The 27,773-nt window shown below is 42.8% G+C and overlaps 2 protein-coding genes across 3 annotated transcripts; one reads left to right on the forward strand and one right to left on the reverse strand.

Annotated features, from left to right (window-relative positions):
- The first annotated feature begins 1,897 nt into the window (after positions 1 to 1,897).
- On the forward strand, positions 1,898 to 23,114 carry cybb (cytochrome b-245, beta polypeptide (chronic granulomatous disease)). The gene is made up of 13 exons (XM_030129542.1): positions 1,898 to 2,051; positions 15,314 to 15,406; positions 16,399 to 16,509; positions 16,598 to 16,682; positions 17,843 to 17,991; positions 18,084 to 18,265; positions 18,452 to 18,584; positions 18,817 to 18,909; positions 19,006 to 19,259; positions 19,718 to 19,880; positions 20,792 to 20,938; positions 21,594 to 21,718; positions 21,934 to 23,114. Exons 1-13 carry the CDS (start codon positions 2,007 to 2,009, stop codon positions 22,049 to 22,051), a joined length of 1,698 nt encoding a protein of 565 aa, XP_029985402.1. The 5' UTR covers positions 1,898 to 2,006; the 3' UTR covers positions 22,052 to 23,114.
- LOC115415883 (dynein light chain Tctex-type 1-like) lies at positions 23,030 to 26,617 on the reverse strand. Of its 2 annotated transcripts, none has more exons than XM_030129543.1 (5): positions 26,487 to 26,617; positions 25,892 to 25,933; positions 24,268 to 24,452; positions 23,995 to 24,072; positions 23,030 to 23,381 (listed from the first exon to the last, which is right to left on the reverse strand). In XM_030129543.1, exons 1-5 carry the CDS (start codon positions 26,520 to 26,522, stop codon positions 23,174 to 23,176), a joined length of 549 nt encoding a protein of 182 aa, XP_029985403.1. In that variant the 5' UTR covers positions 26,523 to 26,617; the 3' UTR covers positions 23,030 to 23,173. The 2 variants fall into 2 exon arrangements, with proteins under 2 accessions (XP_029985403.1, XP_029985404.1); XM_030129544.1 differs by having other exon boundaries at positions 23,176 to 23,381; positions 24,329 to 24,452.
- Between the last annotated feature and the right edge of the window lie 1,156 nt (positions 26,618 to 27,773).

Consider the following 27,773-nt stretch of genomic DNA (forward strand, 5'->3'; position numbering starts at 1 on the left):
TAAAAAAAAAGTTTGGACACCCCTGGTTTAGTGTTAGTTTAGTGTTAGTTTAGGGTTAGTGTTAGTTTAGGGTTAGTTTAGGGTTAGTTTAGGGTTAGTGTTAGTTTAGGGTTAGTGTTAGTTTAGTGTTAGTTTAGGGTTAAATTAGGGTTAGTGTTAGTTTAGGGTTAGGGTTAGTTTAGTGTTAGTTTAGGGTTAGTTTAGGGTTAGTGTTAGTTTAGGGTTAGGGTCCATGTATTAAACCCAGACATATTCAGGTCAGAGGTCATGAATTAAACATGTGTTTGTGTTGAATCCACAGACGTCAGAGCTGAACTCATTCTGTCACATGTGATTTAGATCAGCTGATCAAAAAAACTGTAGAATGGAACAGACTGAAGAATAGACAAATACACACACACACAGAAATACACAGAGAAATACACACACAGAAATACATACAGAAATACACACAGAGAAATACACACAGAAATATACACAGAAACACAATACACACAGAGAAATACACACAGAAATACACAGAAATACACACAAAAATACACAGAAACACACAAACAGAAATACACAGAAATACACACAGAAATACACACAAAAATACACACACAGAAATACATACAGAAATACACACACAGAAATACACACACAGAAATACTCACAGAGAAATACACACAGAAATACACACAGAGAAATACACACAGAAACACACACAGAGAAATACACACACAGAAACACACACAGAAATACTCACAGAGAAATACACACAGAAATACACACAGAGAAATACACACAGATAGACGTCAGTAAAACTCTGTCATATAATGACAGAGTGGAAACAGATGGAAGAGGTCTGGGTTAGGGTCTGGGTTGGGGTTAGGGTTGGGGTCTGGGATAGGGTCTTGGTTAGGGTTAGGGTTAGGGTCTGGGTTGGGGTCTGGGATAGGGTCTGGGTTGGGGTCTGGGATAGGGTCTTGGTTAGGGTTAGGGTTAGGGTCTGGGTTAGGGTCTGGGTTGGGGTCTGGGTTGGGGTCTGGGTGAGGGTCTTGGTTAGGGTTGGGGTCTGGATTGGGGTCTGGGTTAGATCTTTAATCCTGCTCAGACTCATCTGTCTAAAAACGGTGCCTCTGTTTTCATCAGACTGTCCTCAACCTGTGTGGATTAACCCCCCACACACACACTTCTACTCGATTACATCAGAATGGAGTCCACAGTGAACAACTGTTTCCTGTGATGCGTTCAAGGCCCCTCCCCCATCTGTCCAACAGAAGCAGACGGTGCCTTCAGGTGTTTCCTTTTTAACGTGAAACAGGAAACATGCACCATTTCATCACAGGTTTTACTTCACATTTCCAAACAGACCCTTCTGCTTCAACAGTCCAACTGAAACGGGTTATTACACAGCAGAACTAGAACCAGAACCAGCAGAACCAGAACCCAGCAGAACCCTAACATGAACCCTAACCCTAACCCTTGCAGATCAAAGGGTTCAGTCTTGGTGTTTTAAAGGCTTTTAAACAGTGGATATGAGGAACCTTTAATAAACTAAACATCAATATGTGTGAATATGATGATGATGATTCTTCTTATTCTTATTCTTATTCTTATTCTTATTCTTATTATTATTGTCTGTTTTTTCATATTCACCTGTTTCTTTTCTTTTATATTCACCTGTTTCTTTTCTCTTCTATTATATTCCCATGTTCTTTCTTGTTCATTTCCGTTTGTGTGGTTTCTTTAAAAACAGAAGTCTGCTTCTGCTTCTACTTCTGCTTTTTTTTTTCACCTGTGCTTCTTAATCGTTGCGTTCCTGTTGGACTTCAACAGTGGTGTCTGCTGGGAAATGGAGTTGACACAAGGATGGGCCTTCCTCTCCTCCTGTGACCTTTGACCTGTGAGTCAGCGGCCACGCCCTCTTCCTGATCGGTTCTTCATATAAAGATCAACCCGCCTCCGCTTCAGTCCACTTCAGCCTCCATCTGTTTCCTGCTTCAGCTCAACTTCAGCTCAACATGGGGAACTTGGTGGCAAACCAGGGACTGTCTGTCATCGTGATCGTGAGTACTTCCACCTCCAAAACCTGTGTTATAACCAATACATATGATCAGAAACCTGTGTTATAATCAATACATATGATCACAAACCTGTGTTATAATCAATACATATGATCACAAACCTGTGTTATAATCAATACATATGATCAGAAACCTGTGTTATAATCAATACATATGATCAGAAACCTGTGTTATAACCAATACATATGATCACAAACCTGTGTTATAACCAATACATATGATCAGAAACCTGTGTTATAATCAATACATATGATCACAAACCTGTGTTATAATCAATACATATGATCACAAACCTGTTATAATCAATACATATGATCATAAACCTGCATTTATAATCAATACATATGATCAGAAACCTGTGTTATAATCAATACATATGATCACAAACCTGCGTTTATAACCAATACATATGATCAGAAACCTGTGTTATAATCAATACATATGATCAGAAACCTGTGTTATAATCAATACATATGATCACAAACCTGCGTTTATAATCAATACATATGATCAGAAACCTGTGTTATAATCAATACATATGATCAGAAACCTGTGTTTATAATCAATACATATGATCAGAAACCTGTGTTATAATCAATACATATGATCAGAAACCTGTGTTTATAATCAATACATATGATCAGAAACCTGTGTTATAATCAATACATATGATCAGAAACCTGTGTTATAATCAATACATATGATCAGAAACCTGTGTTATAATCAATACATATGATCACAAACCTGCGTTTATAATCAATACATATGATCACAAACCTGTGTTATAACCAATACATATGATCAGAAACCTGTGTTATAATCAATACATATGATCACAAACCTGTGTTATAATCAATACATATGATCACAAACCTGTGTTATAACCAATACATATGATCAGAAACCTGTGTTATAATCAATACATATGATCACAAACCTGTGTTATAATCAATACATATGATCACAAACCTGCGTTTATAATCAATACATATGATCAGAAACCTGTGTTATAACCAATACATATGATCAGAAACCTGTGTTATAATCAATACATATGATCAGAAACCTGTGTTATAATCAATACATATGATCAGAAACCTGTGTTATAATCAATACATATGATCAGAAACCTGTGTTATAATCAATACATATGATCACAAACCTGCGTTTATAATCAATACATATGATCAGAAACCTGTGTTATAATCAATACATATGATCAGAAACCTGTGTTATAATCAATACATATGATCAGAAACCTGTGTTTATAATCAATACATATGATCAGAAACCTGTGTTATAACCAATACATATGATCAGAAACCTGTGTTATAATCAATACATATGATCAGAAACCTGCAGTTATAATCAATACATATGATCACAAACCTGCATTTATAATCAATACATATGATCAGAAACCTGCAGTTATAATCAATACATATGATCAGAAACCTGCATTTATAATCAATACATATGATCAGAAACCTGTGTTATAGCCAATACATATGATCAGAAATAGGGATGGGAATCGAGAACCAGTTCTTTTTGAGAACCGGTTCCCAGTAGCTCGATTCCTTGGAATTGTTTGCCTGCTTATCGATTCCGCCTTCGTTGCGCATGCACGATGACATCACACATACACTGCAGAACGAAGACAACATGAAGTTGAGGCAGAAACGAACTAAACAGACCACACCAGGTCCAAACAGACCACACCAGGTCTAAACAGACCACACCAGGTCTAAACAGACCACACCAGGTCCAAACAGACCACACCAGGTCTAAACAGACCACACCAGGTCCAAACAGACCACACCAGGTCTAAACAGACCACACCAGGTCCAAACAGACTACACCAGGTCTAAACAGACCACACCAGGTCCAAACACACCACACCAGGTCTAAACAAACCACACCAGGTCCAAACAGACCACACCAGGTCCAAACAGACCACACCAGGTCCAAACAGACCACACCAGGTCTAAACAGACCACACCAGGTCTAAACAGACAACACCAGGTCTAAAAAGACTACACCAGGTCCAAACAGACCACACCAGGTCTAAAAAGACTACACCAGGTCCAAACAGACCACACCAGGTCCAAACAGACCACACCAGGTCTAAACAGACCACACCAGGTCCAAACAGACTACACCAGGTCTAAACAGACCACACCAGGTCCAAACAGACCACACCAGGTCTAAAAAGAATACACCAGGTCTAAACAGACCACACCAGGTCTAAACACACCACACCAGGTCTAAACGACCACACCAGGTCCAAACACACCACACCAGGTCTAAACGACCACACCAGGTCCAAACAGACCAGACCAGGTCTAAACAGACCACACCAGGTCCAAACAGACTACACCAGGTCTAAAAAGACTACACCAGGTCTAAACAGACCACACCAGGTGTAAAAAGACCACACCAGGTCTAAACAGACCACACCAGGTCTAAACAGACCACACCAGGTCCAAACAGACCACACCAGGTCTAAAAAGACCACACCAGGTCCAAACAGACCACACCAGGTCTAAACAGACCACACCAGGTCCAAACAGACCACACCAGGTCTAAAAAGACTACACCAGGTCCAAACAGACCACACCAGGTCTAAAAAGACTACACCAGGTCCAAACAGACCACACCAGGTCTAAAAAGACTACACCAGGTCCAAACAGACCACACCAGGTGTAAAAAGACCACACCAGGTCTAAACAGACCACACCAGGTCTAAACAGACCACACCAGGTCCAAACAGACCACACCAGGTCTAAAAAGACCACACCAGGTCCAAACAGACCACACCAGGTCTAAACAGACCACACCAGGTCCAAACAGACCACACCAGGTCTAAAAAGACTACACCAGGTCCAAACAGACCACACCAGGTCTAAAAAGACCACACCAGGTCCAAACAGACCACACCAGGTCCAAACAGACCACACCAGGTCTAAACAGACCACACCAGGTCCAAACAGACCACACCAGGTCCAAACAGACCACACCAGGTCTAAAAAAGACCACACCAGGTTAGAAACACCACACAAAGAGGTGTTTCTAGTCAACTAGTCAACAAAAATATCCCATTCATCCATAACTCATCCATCATTGACCCACAAGGAAGATTTATCATTGTTAATGCATCTGTTACAGACCACATGAACCATGTACAGGACCACATATCAGACCACATCCAACCCAGAACCAGAACCACGTACAGGACCACATATCAGACCACATCCAACCCAGAACCAGAACCACGTACAGGACCACATATCAGACCACATCCAACCCAGAACCAGAGCCACGTACAGGACCACATATCAGACCACATCCAACCCAGAACCAGAGCCACGTACAGGACCACATATCAGACCACATCCAACCCAGAACCAGAGCCACGTACAGGACCACATATCAGACCACATCCAACCCAGAACCAGAGCCACGTACAGGACCACATATCAGACCACACCCAACCCAGAACCACAGCCACGTACAGGACCACATATCAGACCACATCCAACCCAGAACCAGAGCCACGTACAGGACCACATATCAGACCACATCCAACCCAGAACCAGAGCCACGTACAGGACCACATATCAGACCACATCCAACCCAGAACCACAGCCACGTACAGGACCACATATCAGACCACATCCAACCCAGAACCAGAGCCACGTACAGGACCACATATCAGACCACATCCAACCCAGAACCAGAGCCACGTACAGGACCACATATCAGACCACATCCAACCCAGAACCAGAGCCACGTACAGGACCACATATCAGACCACATCCAACCCAGAACCAGAGCCACGTACAGGACCACATATCAGACCACATCCAACCCAGAACCAGAGCCACGTACAGGACCACATATCAGACCACATCCAACCCAGAACAAACATTTTTTAATTGACATCATCCACATTAACTTCATTCTTTCTCTCTACCTCCACATACAGACAAACCAGGATCCCTGCTCCCCTTCATTCCCACCGACACTTCTTTCTCCACCTTTCTCTCCCCTCCCCTCTTTCTCTCTTCAACCAAGCCCCCCCCCCCTTGCTTTTTTTTAGGCCCGAGCCGAGTAAAGCCGGCGCAGGGCCTATTGAGTCTGCAGTGGGCGTATGGGGACAAAATCGCCAGTGACGCGGTCGCCTTTCGCCACTGTCGCCACTCTCACACATATTCACATTCACGGCACTGAGACCTTTCCGAAGATGTACATGACATATGCACAAATCGCATATTTACACCTGCTCACAATGAATGGGAGTCAATGGGACACGCCCACTCGGGGTCAGTCATGTGGGTGTAAGTGCACGACACGTGACATCTGACCCCACAGACATGTGGGGGACCTCGAGAGCTTTCACATAAGGCAATATACGTGGTTGCCACGGAAACGGCTATATTGTTCTTGCTCAGATTCTTATTATTAGGGACTGAGCCGAAAGGTAAGGCCCTCTCACGCAGTGAGAGGCCTTGCCTGCAAGCAAGGCCCTATTGTTTTTCGTTCGTTTTTATATTATAATTATTATTCACACACCACTTTGACCTGGATTTTGACCCCCTGAACATGCACGAAAACTCACCAAATTTGGCACACATGTCAGGCCTGGCGAAAAATTTGATAAAATGAAAAAATTAACCCCATAGGTGCCAAAATAGGCTCTCTAGCGCCACCTATGTGAAAAAAAACGGCAATTGCCCTAGTGGCCAGTAGGAATGTCGTACAGACATGAAACCAGTGCCAAAATTTTTGTTGGATCATGCTCTACAAATCATCCACTGACACTCATGACCTATATGCAACAGGAACTTCGCAATATACCTTTAAAAATAAAATTTCTAAAACTAACTCCGATGACACGGTTTGTGGTATTGACTTCTAAATAGTGCCAAAAGATACAGTGAACTCTCCTTAATACAACGATTTCACACCTTTTCCATAACTGTCTTAGTTTTTTTTTTACAAGCCCGCAAAGTTGCGATGTTTGAAACTCATTTTTCATTTTGGAGTTTTTCCCCACATGTGACATATCTACGCGTTCACGAGACTCAGCACAACTCTCACATCCAAAACTTTTTGAGATAGGAGGTACGGTTATTGATTTATAACAGTTTGTTTATTTTCATACTTTTTCGGCTTTAGACTGCCATTTGACCCCCTTAACATGCTCCAAAACTCACCAAATTTGCCATGTATGTCATGGCTGGTGAACACTTTCATTCAATATCAAAATTAACCCCTTGTGTGCCAAAATGGACTCTGTAGCGCCACCTATGTACTAAAAAACACACAAAATCTGCCCTAGCGGCCAGTAGGAATGTCACAGAAACATGAAACAAATGCCAAAATGTTGGTCTGATTGAGCCCGACAAATCCTACACTGACACTCATGAGCTAACTCCAACAGGAAGTTGGCAATCTGCCTTTGAAAGTTACTATACGTTTCTGCAATTACTGCTTAGTCATTTCAGACCTTTGAAAAAAAAGTTATACCTCATTAAATTCCCACAAGTCTGCAGAATCCAAAAGTGAAAGAATTTTTCAGATCCGACCTACGGTTATGGAATAATGGCGATTTTTTTGAAGACTATGTTTACTTTCACTTTTAACAATGACAAAGTTCCTATAAAACTCTTCCTGGTGGGCAGGTGTCTATGGCTGTCCATAGTGTAGTGGTTCATGTAGCTGCCTATGAGACAAGAAGACCCAGGTTCAAATCCCAGACAATTCCAATTTTTTTTTTTTTTTTTCTTCTTTCTCCATTTTAAAACAGGTTTTACTGGATTGTATTTTGGATATTGGAAATTTTGCACACATTCAAAAGTACACTGAGTACATTTTTTCCAAATAAAACCCTAATTACCAATAATACAAAATTTCTATTACATAACTTCTTTTCATTTTTATGACCAAACACTCAACTGTTTGTGCAATGTTTCTTCATTCAAAAGTACTCTTTCTCACAGACACACATGCTCACACAATAGGGTTTTTTCAAAATAAAAGCCTTAAATGTGAGAAATCATCACTTTAATGCTCAATTATTTATACAATTTCAATTCATTTTTCAAACTGATTCTTTCTCTCACATACAAAACAAATGCACATACACACAGTAGGGTTTCCAAAATAAAAGTGTCATTTTAAAGGTGATGGTGGTTTCAGCAGAGGGTCGCTGGTGTTCTGTACAGATGTAAGGAGGACAGACACTAAAGGGTGGGAACTGGTATGGGGACGGAGAGGTGTGAGTGGAGCTGAGGTGTGGACATTCCCGGGACGCAGATCGCGGGGGAGGCGGAACGCCCGGTGCGAGGTCCCGCCCAATGCTGCTTGCAGCTTTAATTTTTCTTTATTTTTCTTTATTTTTCTTCTCCTGCTCTTTGAGCTCAAATTTGACCCCCTGAACATTTACGAAAACTCACCAAATTTTGCCCAAAATTCAGAAGTGCGAGAAATTGAATTTACATATAGGTTTCGTAGATGTCGGTAAAGAAATGTTGCGGCAGCGCCCCCTTGAAAAGTGGAAATGCATTGCGCCAATGGGAGCGCGTCCAACATAAAGTTCGTCATAGAGCCACGAAAAACGGTATACAGATTCATCATGAGGAGACAAACAAAAAATATTATTATGGCCACGCCCCTAAACCAACCCTTTGTCGGCCATATTGGATTGAAATTTCCAAAATGCTGAGTCAGCGTTTTTGCTGACGTCGTATTTTAACTATCTCCTAATAAACCGTTTGGCCAAATGAGCTCAAAATCGGTGTACAGTATCTAGAGAAGTGGGACATCAAAAGTTAGCCGAATTTTTGGAATCGGTGTCACCGTTTTTGTGCGACGATGTTGCAAACTTTGCGAAGTTTTTTTGAAAATTTGCCATCACAAAAATTGCTTCAGCTCAGACATACAAACACTGATTTGGCTGAAATTTGACTCAGACGTCCATCTCCCAGGCCTACACCCATTTATTAAAAGAAATTGAAATTTTGCACTATAGCGCCCCCTGCAAATGTACATTTACAAAAATGACATCAGTTTGGACATACGAACACCGATTTGGCTTAAATTTGACTCAGACATCTGTCTCCCAGGCCTACACCTATTTTTCAAAAGAAACTGAAATTTTGCACTACAGCGCCCCCTACAAAAATTTTTAATATTTTTTATTAAAATTGTTTCAGTTCGGACATACGAACACCGATTTGGCTCAAATTTGACTCAGACATCTATCTCCCAGGCCTACACCCATTTATCAGAAATATTTTAAATTCGGTGCCATAGCGCCCCCTACAATTTTACCTTTACGAAAATTACCTCACGTTAGACATACACACACCAATTTGGCTCAAATTTGAATCAGTTGTCAATCTCCCAGGCCTACACCCATTTATCAAAAGAAATTGCCACTTTGCTCAGTAGCGCCCCCTACAAATTTACCTTCATGAAAATTGCATCAGTTCAGACATACGAACACCGATTTGGCTCAAATTTGACTCAGTGGTACATCTCACAGGCCTACACCCATTCAATGGAACACATTGAATTTTGGCTCATAGCGCCCCCTACAGATTTATTTATACAAAATTTTGTTCAGTTCGGACATACGAACACTGATTTGTCTCAAATCAATTGTCAATGTCCCAGGCCTACACCCATTCATCAGAAGACACAAAATTTGGGGCTAGAGCGCCACCTACTGAACGATGAGCCTACTTCCACTGGACGTGCCCTTGGCGAGGGCCTTTAGATGCCGCTTGCAGCTTTAATTTATTTTTCTTCTCCTGCTCTTTGAGCTCAAATTTGACCCCCTGAACATTTACAAAAACTCACCAAATTTTGCCCAAAATTCAGAAGTGCGAGAAATTGAATTTACATGTAGGTTTCGTAGATGTCGGTAAAGAAATGTTGCCGCAGCGCCCCCTTGAAAAATGGAAATGCATTACGCCAATGGGAGCACGTCCAATGTAAAGTTTGTTGTAGAGCTACGAAAATCAGTACATAGATTCATCATGAGGAGACAAACAAAAAATATTATAATGGCCACGCCCCAAAACCATCCCTTAGTCGGCCATATTGGATTGAAATTTCCAAAATGCTGAGTCAGCGTTTTCGCTGACGTCGTATTTTAACTATCTCCTCCTTGGCCGTTTGGCCAAATGAGCTCAAAATCGGTGTACAGTATCTAGAGAAGTGGGGCATCAAAAGTTAGCCGATTTTTTTGGATAGGTGTCACCGTTTTTGTGTTACGACGTCGCAAACTTTGCAAAGTTTCTTCGTGAATTTACCATTACAAAAATTGCTTCAGCTCAGACATACGAACACCGATTTGGCTGAAATTTGACTCAGACGTCTATCTCCCAGGCCTACACCCATTTATAAAAAGAAATTGAAATTTCGCACTATAGCGCCCCCTACAAATGTACATTTACAAAAATGAAATCAGTTCGGACATACGAGCACCAATTTGGCTCAAATTTGACTCAGACATCTGTTTCCCCGGCCTACACCTATTTGCCAAAAGAAACTGAAATTTTGCACTACAGCGCCCCTTACAAAAATTTTTAATATTTTTTTATTAAAATTTCTTCAGTTCGGACATACGAACACCGATTTGGCTCAAATTTGACCCAGACGTCTATCTCCCAGGCCTACACCCATTTATCAGAAATATTTTAAATTCGGTGCCATAGCGCCCCCTACACTTTTACCTTTATGAAAATTACTTCACGTTAGACATACGAATACCAATTTGGCTCAAATTTGAATCAGTTGTCAGTCTCCCAGGCCTACACCCATTTATCAAAAGAAATTGCCACTTCGCTCAGTAGCGCCCCCTACAAATTTACCTTCACGAAAATTGCATCAATTCGGACATACAAACACTGATTTGGCTCAAATTTGACTCAGTGGTACATCTCGCAAACCTACACCCATTCAATGGTAGACATTTATTTTTAGCAGCATAGCGCCCCCTACAGATTTACTTATACAAAACTTTCTTTAGTTCGGACATACAAAGATTTGCCTCAAATTTGAATCAGTTGTCGATCTCCCAGGCCTACACCCATTCATCAGAAGACATTAAAATTTGGTGCTAGAGTGCCACCTGCTGAATGATGGACATACTTCTACTGGACGTGCCCGTGGCGAGGGCCTTTAGATGCCGCTTGCAGCTTTAATTTATTTTTTTTATTTTATTTATTTTTCTTCTCCTGCTCTTTGAGCTCAATTTTGACCCCCTGAAAATTTACGAAAACTCACCAAATTTTGCACAAAATTCAGAAGTGCGAGAAATTTAATTTACATATAGGTTTTGTAGATGTCGGTAAAGAAGTGTTGCCGCAGCGCCCCCTTGAAAAGTGGAATTGCATTACGCCAATGGGAGCACGTCCACCGTAAAGTTTGTCGTAGAGCCACGAAAATCGGTACACAGATTCATCATGAGGAGACAAACAAAAAATATTATTATGGCCATGCCCCAAAACCAACCCTTAGTCGGCCATATTGGATTGAAATTTCCAAAATGCTGAGTCAGCGTTTTCGTCGCTAGAGTGCCACCTGCTGAACGATGAACATACTTCTACTGGACGTGCCTGTGGGGAGGGCCTTTAGATGCCGCTTGCGGCTTTAATTTTTTATTAAAATTGCTTCAGTTCGGACATACGAACACCGATTTGGCTCAAATTTGACTCAGACGTCTGTTTCCCAGGCCTACACCTATTTATATGAAAAATTAGAAATTTGGTGCCATAGCGCCCCCTACAATTTTACCTTTACGAAAATTACTTCACTTCAGACATACGAACACCAATTTGGCTCAAATTTGAATCAGTTGTCAATCTCCCAGGCCTACACCCATTTATCAGAAGAAATTGTCATGTCGCTCAGTAGCGCCCCCTACAATTTTACCTTCACGAAAATTGCATTAATTCAGACATACGAACACCGATTTTGCTCAAATTTGACTCAGTGGTACATCTCGCAGGCCTACACCCATTTAATGGAAGAAATTTAATTTTAGCTGCATAGCGCCCCCTATAGATTTACTTATACAACAATTTCTCTAGTTTGGACATACGAACCAAGATCTGCCTCAAATTTGAATCAGTTGTCAATCTCCCAGGCCTACACCCATTCATTAGAAGACATTGAAATTTGGTGCTAGAGTGCCACCTGCTGAACGATGGAAATACTTCTACTGGACGTGCCCGTGGTGAGGGCCTTTAGATGCCGCTTGCGGCTTTAATTTTTTTTTTCCTTTTCTTTTTTTTGGATTAGAAAGTAATATTTTTATTGTTATCATCATTATCATCATGTTATCATTATTATCATATTGCTATTTACATTTCTGATCTTTTTCATTGTAATATGACATTTGTCAATACTCTGTCATTGTTGTTGTTTTTTGTTTGTTTATTTGTTTGAGTTTCCTTTTGTTTATGTGTTGTTGTTTTTCTGTCCACATTGTCTTGTTAACTATCACCAATAAAATAAAAAAAAATTTAAAAAAGACCATACCAGGTCTAAACAGACCACACCAGGTCCAAACAGACCACACCAGGTCTAAAAAGACCACACCAGGTCCAAACAGACCACACCAGGTCTAAACGACCACACCAGGTCCAAACAGACCACACCAGGTCTAAAAAGACCACACCAGGTCTAAACAGACCACACCAGGTCTAAAAAGACCACACCAGGTCTAAACGACCACACCAGGTCTAAACAGGCCACCAGGTCCAAACAGACCACACCAGGTCTAAAAAGACCACACCAGGTCTAAACAGACCACACCAGGTCTAAAAAGACCACACCAGGTCCAAACAGACCACACCAGGTCTAAACGACCACACCAGGTCCAAACAGACCACACCAGGTCCAGTTGAACTCTGTCAAAGCTTCCATTTCTTCTAAAGGTGGAATCCCTCCAATCTGTTCAAACATTTGTCCACATGTGAATCATTTACAGGAATGTCACGTATTTGATTCTCTACTTAGCGGTGCTTGTGATTGTAGCGGCAGAGTGAACGCCGGGCCGGTTCCGGCAACAAACACTGAATCTCCTCAAATACAAGTTTCCGAAGGTAAGAAGGGAAAGAAAATGAGGTGCACAACAACGGGAGACAAGCTGAGCCAAGTAGAACCGGTTCCACGTAGTAGAAATGTGGCAATAGAGGAATTAGTAAAGAGTCTGTAGTTTCACTTTCACTGTACCCCCCCCCCCCCCCCCCCGCCCAACCCTCCACCCCCGAAGTGGCCCAGCGTCATCTGTTCTTATTACTTGTACATACTGTGTATCAGGACATAAGACCAGTGACGGCTGCTCATCTTTCAGAGCGGGGAAGCTCATTGTTGGCTTACATTGTTGATTTCGATGACTACGCATGCGTGGCATCTGTCAAACCGCCGGCGTACCTACTCCCAGAAATACAGCTTGTTCAACTACTTATTTTTTGCCTTTAAACGCTTTTTTCACTCAAACCTAACTTCTTAACCGTGTCTTTTTAACTTGAGTGGTTTAATCTAATAATCGAAGGGACTGATTGTTAGATTTTTCTTCTCACCGTCTTTTTACCTATACAGCACCATCGACCCAAACCGCCATCAGGGCAGGTACACTGTAACAAATTACTGTTAAAAAAAAACAGTAAATTTTGTACAGTATCCTGCTGTTTTTGTAAATACAGTATAATGCTGTAAATAATGAGGTCTTTAAGGAGGAAGTTTAAAACAGTCAGCTCCTGCTAAATGTGACAGTATTTTCCAGTATTTTCTTCAGCTCCTCCACTGCTGTCCGCCCAGAACTGCTCTGAACAAAGTCATCGGGCATCAAGTCCCACCAGCTCGTTTAGAAAAAGATTCAATCTAACCAATGTTAACTATAGACTGGCTGCATCAAAGGTTAGTGGTTCTTTTACGAAACAGAAGGAAAAAATAAATACAGAAAACAGGATTATTTTCACCTGGACCATCCAGCAGTGGAACAGAGGCCACCTGATGCTTTCATCCTTCTACCAACACTGCTAACCCTAACCCTAACCCAACCTTCTCTCTCCTCCTGTCACTCGTCCATCCTTCAGGAGTCTGGCTCTGCTCCAGGTTTCTGCTGTTAAAGGAAGTTCTTCCTTCCACTGTCACCTGTCACAAGTGTTTGCTCCTGGAGGATTCTGTTGGGTTTCTGTAAATTTGATTTGATTTTGATTTGATAAAGCACTTTGTGACTCTGTCTGTGAAAAGTGCCCTATAAATAAAATTTACTTACTGACTTACTTACTTACTGTATATGTTCTATTTTCTGTGCAGATGGAAATATAAAAGACAGTTCATGCAAACACACCCGTTTGTACTCTTTTATTCCCTCAACCAATGAGAATCGATAAGGAATCAGATCGATAAGCAAAATTGATATTGGAATCGGAATTGTTAAATTCTTAACGATTCCCATCCCTAATCAGAAACCTGTTATAATCAATACATATGATCAGAAACCTGTGTGTTTAAGCATTTAAGGGTATGATTAAGGGTATGTGTTTAAGAGTTTAAAGGTATGTTTTAGGGTACGTTGAAGAGTTTAAAATTGTGTTAAGGGTACATTTAAGAGTATTTTTTACAGTATGTTTAAAAGTTTCAGGGTGTGTTTAAGGGTATATTAAGAGTTTAAGGGTATGTTTAAGGATATGTGTTTAAGAGTTTAAGGGTACGTTTAAGAGTTTAAGGGTATGTTTAAGAGTTTAAGGGTATGTTTAAGAGTTTAAGGGTATGTTTGAGAGTGTAAGGGTATGTTTAAGGGTCTGTGTTTAAGAGTTTCAGGGCATGTTTAAGGGGATGTTTAAGACTTTAAGGATGTGTTTAAGGGCTTAAATTCCCATTCCAGTTGGTCTGATTGAACACGTTTGTTGTTGTTTATTTTTGTTTGTTTTGGTTCTAGTTGGTCCGATTGAACATGTTTGTTGTTGTTTTTTTTTGTTTTGTTTTTTTTTTGTGTTAGTTCTAGTTGGTGTGGTTGAACATGTTTGTTGTTGTTGTTTATTTTTGTTTGTTTTGGTTCTAGTTGGTGTGGTTGAACATGTCTGTTGTTGTTTTTTTTGTGTTGGTTCTAGTTGGTGTGGTTGAACATGTTTGTTGTTTTTTTTTTGTGTTGGTTCTAGTGGGTATGGCTGAACATGTTTGTTGTTGTTGTTGTTTATTTTTGTTTGTTTTGGTTCTAGTTGGTGTGGTTGGGGATCAACGCGTTCCTCTTCGTCCACTTCTACATGGCCTTTCTGACTCCGAGGTGGTTTTACACCAGAGTTCTACTGGGAGTGAGTTTAACACTGGAACACCAGCAGGAACCACAGATCTAGAACACATAAATATAACACCAGCAGGAACCACAGATCTACAACACATAGATATAACACCAGCAGGAACCACAGATCTAGACCACATAGATGTAACACCAGCAGGAACCACAGATCTAGAACACATAGATATAACACCAGCAGGAACCACAGATCTAGAGCACATAGATGTAACACTAGCAGGAACCACAGATCTAGAACACATAGATATAGCACTAGCAGGAACCACAGATCTAGAACACATAAATATAACACCAGCAGGAACCACAGATCTAGAACACATAGATATAACACTAGCAGGAACCACAGATCTAGAACACATAGATGTAACACCAGCAGGAACCACAGATCTAGAACACATAAATATAACACCAGCAGGAACCACAGATCTAGAACACATAGATGTAACACCAGCAGGAACCACAGATCTAGAACACATAGATATAACACTAGCAGGAACCACAGATCTAGAACACATAAATATAACACCAGCAGGAACCACAGATCTAGAACACATAGATGTAACACCAGCAGGAACCACAGATCTAGAACACATAAATATAACACCAGCAGGAACCACAGATCTAGAACACATAAATATAACACCAGCAGGAACCACAGATCTAGAACACATAGATGTAACACCAGCAGGAACCACAGATCTAGAACACATAGATATAACACCAGCAGGAACCACAGATCTAGAACACGTAGATATAACACTAGCAGGAACCACAGATCTAGAACACATAGATATAACACTAGCAGGAACCACAGATCTAGAACCATAACCCTAACCCACCTGTACATCCTTTAGTGGTCCCTTCCTAAACCAGACTCCTCAGCTTAGGGGCAGGGCTCCTGCAGATCTAACCAATCCAAACCCTGCTCTTCATGTCCACCCTCCTCTTTCTAACTGGACTGTCAAGTGACCACTCCCTCTTATTTCCCAGCATGCTTTGTCCTGGGCTCGAGCTCCGGCCGCCGCCCTCAACTTCAACTGCATGTTGATCCTTCTGCCGGTCTGCAGGAACCTGCTGTCCTTCCTGCGTGGATCCATCCAGGTGATCTAACCCTTAACCCAGCTGATTGATGACGTCTTAGCGGTGATGTCACTGATCCGCTGTTATTGATCCGCCTGTTTGATTTCAGTTCTGCAGCCGAACAGCAGCCAGACAACTGGACCGAAACCTGACCTTCCACAAACTGGTGGCATATATGATCGCCTTCCATACAGGTAAGAATTACAAAGATGGAGGACAGGTGAGGAATATGCCCTAAAAGGACAACATCTGCCTTAAAAGTACATACATCTGCCTTAAAAGTACAAACATCTGCCTTAAAAGTACACCTATCTGCCTTAAAAGTACAAACATCTGCCTTAAAAATACAAACATCTGCCTTACAAGTACAAACATCTGCCTTAAAAGTACAAAAATCTGCCTTAAAATACAAATATCTGCCTTACAAGTACTACCACCTGCCTTAAAATACAAGTATCTGCGTTACAAGCACATACATCTCCCTTAAAAGTACAAACATCTGCCTTAAAAGTACAAAAATCTGCCTTAAAATACAAATATCTGCCTTACAAGTACTACCACCTGCCTTAAAATACAAGTATCTGCTTTACAAGCACATACATCTCCCTTAAAAGTACAAACATCTGCCTTAAAAGTACAACATCTGCCTTAAAAGTACACCCATCCACCTTAAAATACAAAAATCTGCCTTAAAATACAAATACCTGCCTTACAAGAACAAAAATCTGCCTTAGAATACATATATCTGCCTTAGAAGTACAAACATCTGCCTTAAATATAAATATCTGCCTTAAAAGTAAAATTATCTGCCTTAAAATATAAATATCTGCCTTAAAAGTACAAATATCTGCCTTAAAAATACAAACATCTGCCTTAAAAGTACAACATCTGCCTTAAAAGTACACCCATCTGCCTTAAAATACAAAAATCTACCTTAAAATACAAACATCTGCCTTAAAATACAAATATCTGCCTTACAAGTACAAAAATCTGCCTTAAAAGTACAAACATCTCCCTTAGAAGTACAAGCATCTGCCTTAAATATAAATATCTGCCTTAAAATACAAATATCTGCCTTAAAAGTACAAATATCTGCCTTAAAAGTACAAACATCTGCCTTAAAAGTACAACATCTGCCTTAAAAATACAAAAATCTGCCTTAGAATACATATATCTGCCTTAGAAGTACAAACATCTGCCTTAAATATAGATATCTGCCTTAAAATACAAATATCTGCCTTAAAAGTACAAACATCTGCCCTAAAATACAAATATCTGCCTTAAAATACAAACACCTGCCTTAAAAGTTCAAAAATCTGTTCTTTCTTGGTTCTCTCCTGGTTCCATGTTGTAGCTGTCCACATCATCGCCCACCTCTTTAACTTTGAGTTCTTCTGGGACGCTCAGCTGACGAACGACACCAGTTCTCTGCCCTACGTTCTGTCGCAGATCGGTAACAACGACAATGCCTCCTTCCTGAACCCCATACGGAACAACCACACGGTCAGTAGAACCTTCATCACAGTCAGTAGAACCTTGTGACCCTATCCCTGACCCTAACCCCTGACCCTGACCTCTGACCCCTCCTCTCCCAGAGCCCCACCCTCATCACCTTCACCACGATTGCCGGCCTGACAGGCGTGGCCATCACGCTGGCGCTCATCCTCATCATCACGTCGTCCATGGAGGTCATCCGCAGGTCGTACTTTGAGGTCTTCTGGTACACACACCACCTGTTTGTCATCTTCTTCATGGGCCTGGTCTTCCACGGCTACGGGTACAAAACAACACACCTTTAACCTTTGACCTCTGACCTTAACCTCTTTAATCTGTTCAATCCATGGCAATAATTGGTGTCAAATACAGTTCCTCATCTTTTCATGGTCATCAGATATGACCGTATTTGGATGTTCAGAGGCTCTGTAGTTACCATGGTAACAGTGGGTGGTCTTTGTGCTTCCAGTCGTATCGTTCGAGGACAGACGGTGTCCAGTCTGCGGACCAACCAGCCTGAGCGCTGCTTCAACCACTCGGACACCTGGGGGGAGGACGGATCGGACTGTGCCGTCCCAGAGTTTGCAGGAAACCCTCCAGGGGTGAGTTCTGTGGGTCAATCCCACTGTACTGTTACTGAACCGGCTTTGGGTCAGTCTATGATCTGAGCCAGGTTTGAGTCAGTCTAGTCCAGTGGGTCCAGTGTGTTGTTTCATCAGTCCATCTGGACCCGTCCCTGCTGGTCTAATCTAAATCTTCTGGTTCTATAGTCCATCTGGACCCGTCCCTGCTGGTCTAGTCTAACTCTTGTGGTTCTTTGTGTCTTTGGTTCAGACGTGGAAGTGGGTCCTCGCTCCCATGATCCTCTACGTCTGCGAGAGACTCGTTCGCTTCTATCGATCGCATCAGAAGGTCGTCATCACCAAGGTACATATTCCTCCAACCTGAGGAGGTCTGACCCTAACCCTAACCCTGTTCCTAACCCTAACCTGGTGTCCCCCTGTCCTGTCCTTGTGTCCTCAGGTGGTCATGCACCCGTCCAAAACCCTGGAGCTGCAGATGAAGCGGAAGGGCTTCAGGATGGAGGTGGGACAGTACGTCTTCATCCAGTGTCCTTCGGTGTCCCGGTTGGAGTGGCACCCCTTCACCCTGACCTCGGCCCCAGAGGAGGACTACTTCAGCGCCCACATCCGCATCGTCGGGGACTGGACCGAGGCCCTGTACCAGGCCTGTGGAGGGGACCGCACTGAGCCCCAGGAGGCCTGGAAACTGCCCAAGTATGACACCCACCAAAGGGGGGGGGGCAAGCCCCAGGAGGCCTGGAGGGTCCCTCAAGACCAACAACAGGCATCAGATCCTAAAAACTAATACAGAGACGGGGGTCATTAAAGCAGCAGGGACTGTTGGACAGATCAGAAGTACCCCTAAACCTGGGTCCTGTTTCAGGGTTAGGGTCAGGGACTCTTAAGGTGTCCCCTTAAACCTGGGTCCTGGTTCAGGGTTAGGGTCAGGAACTCTTAAAGTGTCCCCTTAAACCTAGTCCTGTTTCTAGGTTTGTGAGTCTTAAGGTGTCCCCTTAAACCTGGTCCTGTTTCAGGGTTTGTGAGTCTTAAGGTGTCCCCTTAAACCTGGTCCTGTTTCAGGGTTTGTGAGTCTTAAGGTGTCCCCTTAAACCTGGTCCTGTTTCAGGGTTTGTGAGTCTTAAGGTGTCCCCTTGAACCTGGTCCTGTTTCAGGGTGGCCATCGACGGTCCCTTTGGAACTGCCAGTGAGGACGTGTTCCGGTACGAGGTGGTCATGTTGGTCGGGGCTGGGATCGGTGTGACCCCCTTCGCCTCCATCCTGAAGTCAGTCTGGTACAAACACATCCAGAAGAACCAGGAGGTCTACACCAAGAAGGTAAGACCAGACCAGAACCACCAAGACTGGGTAAGACCACAACCAGAACCACCAAGACTGGGTTAGACTAGAACCAGAACCACCAAGACTGAGTTAGACCAGACCAGAACCACCAAGACTGGGTTAAGGGTTAATCTAATTCTCCACTCCTCTGTCTTTAGGGTTAAGGGTTGGGGTTAAGGGTTTTCAGCTGCAGTTTTCCCAGTTTTATAAAGAAGTTTCAAAGTCAACTTGGAAAAACAAAGTCTGTCTTCTCATATTATTATTATTATTATTATTATTATTATTATTACCCATCCATTTTCTCCGAAGTCACAGGGGTAACAGTCTAAGCAGGGATGCCCAGACCTCCCTCTCCTCAGACTCCTCCCTCTCCTCAGACTCCTCCTCCAGCTCTTCCAGTTGGACCCTGAGATGTTCCCAGTCCTGCCCACAGACAGTCTGTCCAGTGTGTCCGAGGTCTGCCCTCAGGTCTCCTCCCACTGGGACATGTCCAGAACACCTCCTCCCACTGGGACCTCCCTGGAACACCTCCCCAGGGAGGAGTCCAGGTGGATCAGACCCAGACATCTGATCCACCTCAGCTGGTTCCTCTGGACATGGAGGAGCAGCAGTTCTACTCTGAGCTCCTCCCCCTATCCCTAAGGGTGGACCCACCCACCCTGTGGAGGAAACTCATTTAGACCACTTGTATCCAGGATCTGGTCCTTTGGGTCCTGGATCTGGTCCTTCTGGTCCTGACCCAAAGCTCATGACCACAGGTGAGGTGAGGGTCTGAACGTAGACTGAGGGTAAATCCAGAGCTTCTCCTTCGGGCTCAACTCCTTCTGAACCACGACACCCTGACCCTGACCCCGACCCTAACCCTAGCCCCTCCCCTTTGCTGACCTGACCCTAACCCTCTCTTGCAGATCTACTTCTACTGGCTCTGTCCAGAGACCCAGGCCTTTGAATGGTTCGCAGACCTGCTCCAGTCCCTGGAGGGTCAGATGAACGACAAGGGCATGAGCGACTTCCTGAGCTACAACATCTACCTGACCCGCTGGAAGGAGACAGAGGTACGCAGGTCTAACACCGACCCCCAAGGGTTAGGGTTAGGGTTGCCTGGAAGGAGACTGAGGTACGCAGGTCTAACACCAACCCCCAAGACCCCCCAAAGCCAAACCATGACCAACACCACCCCTACAACACACCAAAACCAAACCATGACCGGTGGTGAGGCCATCTCTTAAACCGGGGGTCACCAACCCTGGTCCTCCAGGGGTCACCAACCTTGGTTCTCCAGGGGTCACCAACCCTGGTCCTCTATGGCCCACCAACCTTGGTCCTCCAGGGGTCACCAACCCTGGTCCTCCATGGCCCATCAGTACTCGTCTTGATCCTCCAGGGCCCACCAGTCCTGGTCCTGGTCCTCCAGGGTCGGTATCCTGCATGTTCTGGACGGATCCCTTTTTGAACACACCTGACTCCACTGATCCGCCCATGGTCCAGTTCTGCTGGACCAGAAGAGGAAACATCTAAAACATGCAGGACACTGGCCCTCCAGGACCAGGACCAGGACCAGTGACCTCTGTCTTCAATCACTGAACCAGAGCTCATACTTTGAACCTGACCCAAACTACACAAGTGGTTCCTCCATGTTCTCCAACACCTGATCAAACTAACCCTAACCCTGGTCTCAACCCTAACCCTAACCCTCTTTGTTTTTTTTAGGCCGCTCATTTCCGAGTCCACCACGAGGCGGAGAATGACCCCATAACGGGCCTCAAACAGAAGACGCTGTATGGAAAACCCAACTGGGACAACGAGTTCACCAACATCTCAACCAAGCACCCGGGGTAAGTCCTCCAAGACCACATGGACCTCACACCAGGACCCCAAAAGCCCAGGGGGGTCAGGTGTTCTGGTCTGAGGTGGGTCAGAAACATCTCTAGACCAGTCCTGAAAGGCCTAGTCCATGACGGGGACCACCCAAACCCTGTTGAACTAGCCCCATGGTGCTCTTCTGCTGCTGACTCAGACTTCGTTCTGATTGGTTTGTCTTCGTCCTCAGGACTAAAGTGGGCGTGTTCCTGTGTGGCCCCCCCCAGCTGGGAAAAGCCCTGGAGAAACAGTGTCTGTCCCACTCTGAGGCCGACACCCAGTTCATCTTCAACAAGGAGAACTTCTAGAAGCAGCTGAAGCCCCTGAAGCCTCTTTAGTGTTGAGTTCAAGTGTCCACTGAAGATTCAACACATGCATTCATATGAGGCGTTCAGGGCCCACAGCACTAATAGGAATAAACAGAACCAGCTCTTCTGCTACAGTCTGTCCTTCTACGAGCTTCAGCCTTTAGGGTTAGGGTTCTAAACCTGTTAGGGTTAGGGTTCTAAACCTGTGGACTAAACAGACCCAGGTTTAATGTAAAACACCAACAGTTTCTCAGGTTGGACTGTTTCCACACGGACCGCTGCTTCTGCTTTTGTTTCTGCTTCTGCTTTTTTTTGGTCAAAGTGCTGCTTAAGAAACAGATGTTACTCAGTTTGAGAACGTTTGTGAAAATGTTTAAGAACTGAAGGAAGAGAAGAACTTCATTTGCATGTAGTCCAGGGTTAGGGTTAAGGTAAGAGTTAAGGTTAGGGTTAGTCCAGAAAATAGAAGACATCAAGGTTAAAGGTGCTGGAGACTTTCATGAGTTTTTCCTCAGATGTGTCTAAACTCAGTCCTGTCCTCAGTATCATCAGTCTGTTTGTCTGTCGTGCATTGTGCAAACCTCCGTTTCCTACAATGCATGTCACGACAAAAAAATTCCTCAGATGTTCCAGTTCCCTCCCTGTCTGAATGTAAACACATGGTTTGTTTGTGGTGGATGGAACTAAAAAAGTGTTCACTGTTAATGCAAGAGATTCAGCTGAGGAACGACAGACAGACAAACAGACAAATGAAACTGAGGATATGAGTGAGGATGGACAGAACTGAGGAAACACTGGTCATGAAAGTCTCCAGCACCTTTAAGGTTAGGGTTAGTTAAGGTTAGGGTTGACTTCAGTTTCGAGTGTACAGTCCAGGTTAATGAACTGTAATTCTTTCCTAAACATGAGTGGATGTCACACACACAAATACACACACAGTTCATCCATTAAACAAAGAACCAGTGGAAGCTGTTTGTTACAAATGTTTTCATGTTTATTATCGTTCATTAAACCACTGCTGTACACAGAACATGTTTACTATCGCTCATTAAACCACTGCTGTCATAAAAGGCTCTTTCTTTGAACATGAATCCTAAAGACAACAGAATGTGGAGTTATTTGTCACTGTCTGAACCCAAACCCAAACACAAATGCACACAAATAGTTCAGTCCCATGGCCAGTGTGTGTCCGGTGGAATTGCAGCTCCCCCTGCTGGTCACTGGAGGACAAGAACAGTAGGCGTCTGCTGGTATTATTATGGGATGGCCACGGCGAACACACTGACCACACAGTACATGGTTCGGTTTTCCCATCTGACTGTGCAGCTGCCTGAAAAACGAAACAAAACAAAAAACACAAAGGCATTCACACTGGAATTATGACGCACAAACACAGGTTTAGATGAACACATATGTAAGATCTATCTATCTATCTATCTATGTGTGTGTGTGTGTGTGTGTGTGTGTGTGTGTGTGTGTGTCTGTACGATATATATACATATGTATGATATATATAAGATATATGTACAATATATGTACATATGTAAAATATATGTAAGATATATGTACATATGTATGATATACGTAAGATATATGGATATATTGATCCTGCAAAGGATCGATGAAGTATATCTATCTATATCTAGATTATATATATCTATCTATATCTAGATTATATATATATATATATATATATATATATATATATATGTATGTATGTATGTATGTATGTATGTATGTATATGTATGTATATATATATATATATATATATATATATATATATATATATATATATATATATATATATTCATACATACACACACACACGTGTGTGTGTGTCCGTTCAGTATCTGTCTGTTGTTTTTCGTCAGTATCTGTGCTGTGTTGCGTCCACTATTGGTCATTTGTGTTGAGTTGCGTCTATTATCGGTCACTTCCTCACCGTCCATGGTTGTGTCCCAGTAGCAGGAGTTGGCTGTGTGGAGTCCAGCTCCTGTTTTCTGCATCACAGCACATGTAACTGCACAGAAAGGGTTAGGGTCACCACAACCTCTACTGGACTGAACCCTTCACTGAGCCTAGCGCTATCATACACATCAACTTATAGGGCTTCCCCTGTTTGACCAGCTGGGTTAGCATTAGCGTAAGCCTTACCCATGTACTTATAGGGCTTCCCCTGTTTGACCAGCTGGGTTAGCATTAGCGTAAGCCTTACCCATGTACTTGTAGGGCTTCCCCTGTTTGACCAGCTGGGTTAGCATTAGCGTAAGCCTTACCCATGTACTTGTAGGGCTTCCCCTGTTTGACCAGTGTGCTCAGAGTGCGCTCCACGACAGATGCCGTCCACTTGTTGACATGAGTCTGGCTGTAGTCGTCTCCTCCCACCACAGCGTCAATGCACTGAGACAAAAGCACACAGAGGTCATGTGGGGAAAAAAAAAAAAAAACAGCGGTCATGTGGGGAAAAAAAAAAAAAAAAAACACAGCGGTCATGTGGACGTCAGCAGGGGCACATCCACCCTGAGGACTCTAATCACCCCCCCATCACCGCCACCACCACCCAACCAGTGAATGAAGCTCAGTGTTGAGCACAGATTTAGACGTCTGTGGTTTTATCACACATCTGCAGTCAGCTGACTTTAAACTGTCACTAATATTATAAACAGACTAAACTGAAACAGAAATCTGAACACAACATCTGCATGAGGGACTGACTGAGAGGATCTCTCTCTCTCTTAATATATATTCTAAAATGTGCTCACAGCTCTTCTGTGTGTCTGTGTTCATATTAAATCAGTCTCAGTGAATCCAAAGGAACTTTGTGTTGGTAAATGACAGTTGTTCAAATGGACAGGATTCCAGTTCTGTTCAACATGTTGATGCTCATATGAACTATGTTTTCAGCTCCAAAATTAACCATTTCAGCACAATTAATGCTATATTTTCATGTCACAAATGGACAAGTTCTATTTGAACTGAATTGAGCTGAAAAACAAATCTTCTCTTCTTTTGGATTCCCCAGTTTTTCTTCCCAGATTCTCTCCTCCATATCACATGTTTTATTTGTACAGGTTCAATCTGGAGTATGGTGCTGATCCATCCTGCTTCTGTTCCACCAATACATACATGAAGAATGGCACACAGCACTGTTTACATCAACACTTTTACAATAAGAAGCATTTTTAGACACAAAGAACAATTCTAGATTGTTCTTTCCTCTTTAGTCTGATGCTAAACTATCCAATAAATAATAGTGCTCCTAGTTTTTGCACAGGGATCATTAGTGTAAATGCTGACATGGCTGCAGAGCATCAGTATGATGGGATCCACAACAACCATGTCACATCCGTCCACTGACACATTTAGTGTTTTTGTGTCAGCTGGGATTGTTTTAGATCCACAATAGCAACATTTATGAAGAAGAGCACAATTAGCAATAGGAAGTCTAGAAGTTTATTCCTAAAAAAGTACTGGGACTGACCAGAGCATCATGGGTAATGTCACGTCCGTCCACCAGCAAAAGTTTTCACATCCACGTGCTATTCCAAATCCAATATTTATGAAAATAGAGCTTCCACTGTCAGAGAATATCAGTAGTCTGTGCACAAATGGATTAGCATTATTTACACACACTTCTATGACTGTAGGACAACTGTTTTGGACACAAATGGACACTCATTTGACCCCTAAGGACATTTTATATACCCTATATATTTGCTACTTATTGTGTGTCTTTGATAAAGTAGAACTGCAATGAACATTCACCGTCTGATCATCTGTCTATTTATTAACTAGTTTCCCTTTAACTAGTTCACTGGTTTATTAGATTCAACTCTTACCTCTTTGACGAGACTTTCAGCCTCTTCAGAGTTGAACGAACCCTGGTTTAAAGAAGAAAAAATCAGGATTAATCCTGGTTTAATGAATAAAACACTAATATTTATCAGGATTAACCCTGGTTTAATGAATAAAACACTCATAAATCAGAATTATTCAAACATCTGGAAACATCTATAGCCGGAATAACTACTTAATTACACATTTAACTAAATATAAATCCTTCTTAATATTAGAAATGGTTTCTTTCAGGAGAATCAAAGTGGACTGACCTCGTACATGAACATTTTATCCAGTTATGAACAAAAAACAAACGGTTCAGAACAGTTTGACACCCAGAAAAAAAAAAAAAAAAAAAAAAAAAAAAGCGAAAAGCGACGGAGTCAACGTTAGGAGTGGCTAGGTGGGGGTTAGCATTAGCATCTGCGTTAGCGTCAACGGTAGCATTAGCGTAAACATTAGCATCACCGGTAGCATCAACAGTAGCATTAGCGGGAGCGTCAACAGCAGTATTAGCGTGAACGTTAGCATCAGTTATTGAACTTGGATCCGGACCAACACTGGTCCAATAAGCCGGACCACAGGAAGTACACTCACCTCGCTGCCGTTCTGGAACTCCTCCATCCCGTTCATCCAACACCGACTCTACCCGGTCAGCAGCTGCGGGTTTTGGGCTAAAAACAGCAACTTGTGTCGGACTGGATCTGAGGAGTCAACGACGGCCGACAAGAGCGACTGGAAGGCCGCAGAGGAGGAGACTTACTGCCCCCTACCGAACACCTTTTTACTTCTCTGTCCATAGGCCATTTTCCAACAAAAGCCCAGGAACTTATTTACCAGGAACTTATTTACCAGGAACTTATTTGGGTCAAAGAGTTCCTGGTAATTGTGTTTCTTAACCTCTTAAACTCAATCACATCCAACTTTAAATGTGATGGATGGTTCTGTTTCATTTGTGTAGTTTGACAGATTTAGTCCAGGTTCAACCTAAAGTCACACACATTTACTCAAATGACTGCATTTAATTCAACGACAGATTACTGATAAAAGTACTTGTACTCTACTCATATTTTGATGCCTTGTAAATGAACAGACAGTATTAGGGTAGAAATTTTCTTTTTATTAAAAACTGAAACAAAACAAAAGGTGCAAAAAAAACAAAAACAAAAAAACAAAACAAAGTGCCTTGAGCGTAAAAGGGAAACTAGAAGCACTCGGAGAGCGCAGACCTCCGCCAAGGCTGATCAGTGCCCCCCCCCCCCCCCCCCCCGTGGGCCCCCCCACGCCAAGGAGGTTATGTTTTTGCCAGGGTTTGTCTGTCTGTCTGTCTGTCTGTCTGTCCGTTAGTGTGCAACATAACTCAAAAAGTTATGGACAGATTTTCATGAAATTTTCTGGTCTGCACCCCCCCCCCCCCCGTGGGCCCCCCCACCCCTGATCACCACCAAAATTTAATAATTTCTTCCTTATCCCATTTCCAACAAATCCTGAAAATTTCATCCAAATCTGTCCATAACTTTTTGAGTTATGTTGCACACTAACGGACAGACAAACAGACAGACAGACAAACCCTGGCAAAAACAGAACCTCCTTGGCGGAGGTAATAATCACGTGTGAAAGGTTCAGGCATCTGGACCAACTGGTCCAGGGTCTGGTCCAGGGTCTGGACCTCCATGGTCCAGGTCCTTTTCCTCTGTCCTCCATGAACATTCATCCAAATGCACAAATGAATCCCAGAACTCATGATGTCAGATTCCTACTAGTCTGATGTGTCATGTGACCTCTCTGACCTGGGCCGTTAGGGTTAGGGGTCAGATGTCTGACCTGGGCCGTTAGGGTTAGGGGTCAGATGTCTGACCTGGGCCGGTGGCAAGAGTAAACGAT

This window comes from Sphaeramia orbicularis, unplaced genomic scaffold (assembly GCF_902148855.1).
Source record: "Sphaeramia orbicularis unplaced genomic scaffold, fSphaOr1.1, whole genome shotgun sequence".
Lineage (NCBI taxonomy): Eukaryota > Metazoa > Chordata > Actinopteri > Kurtiformes > Apogonidae > Sphaeramia > Sphaeramia orbicularis.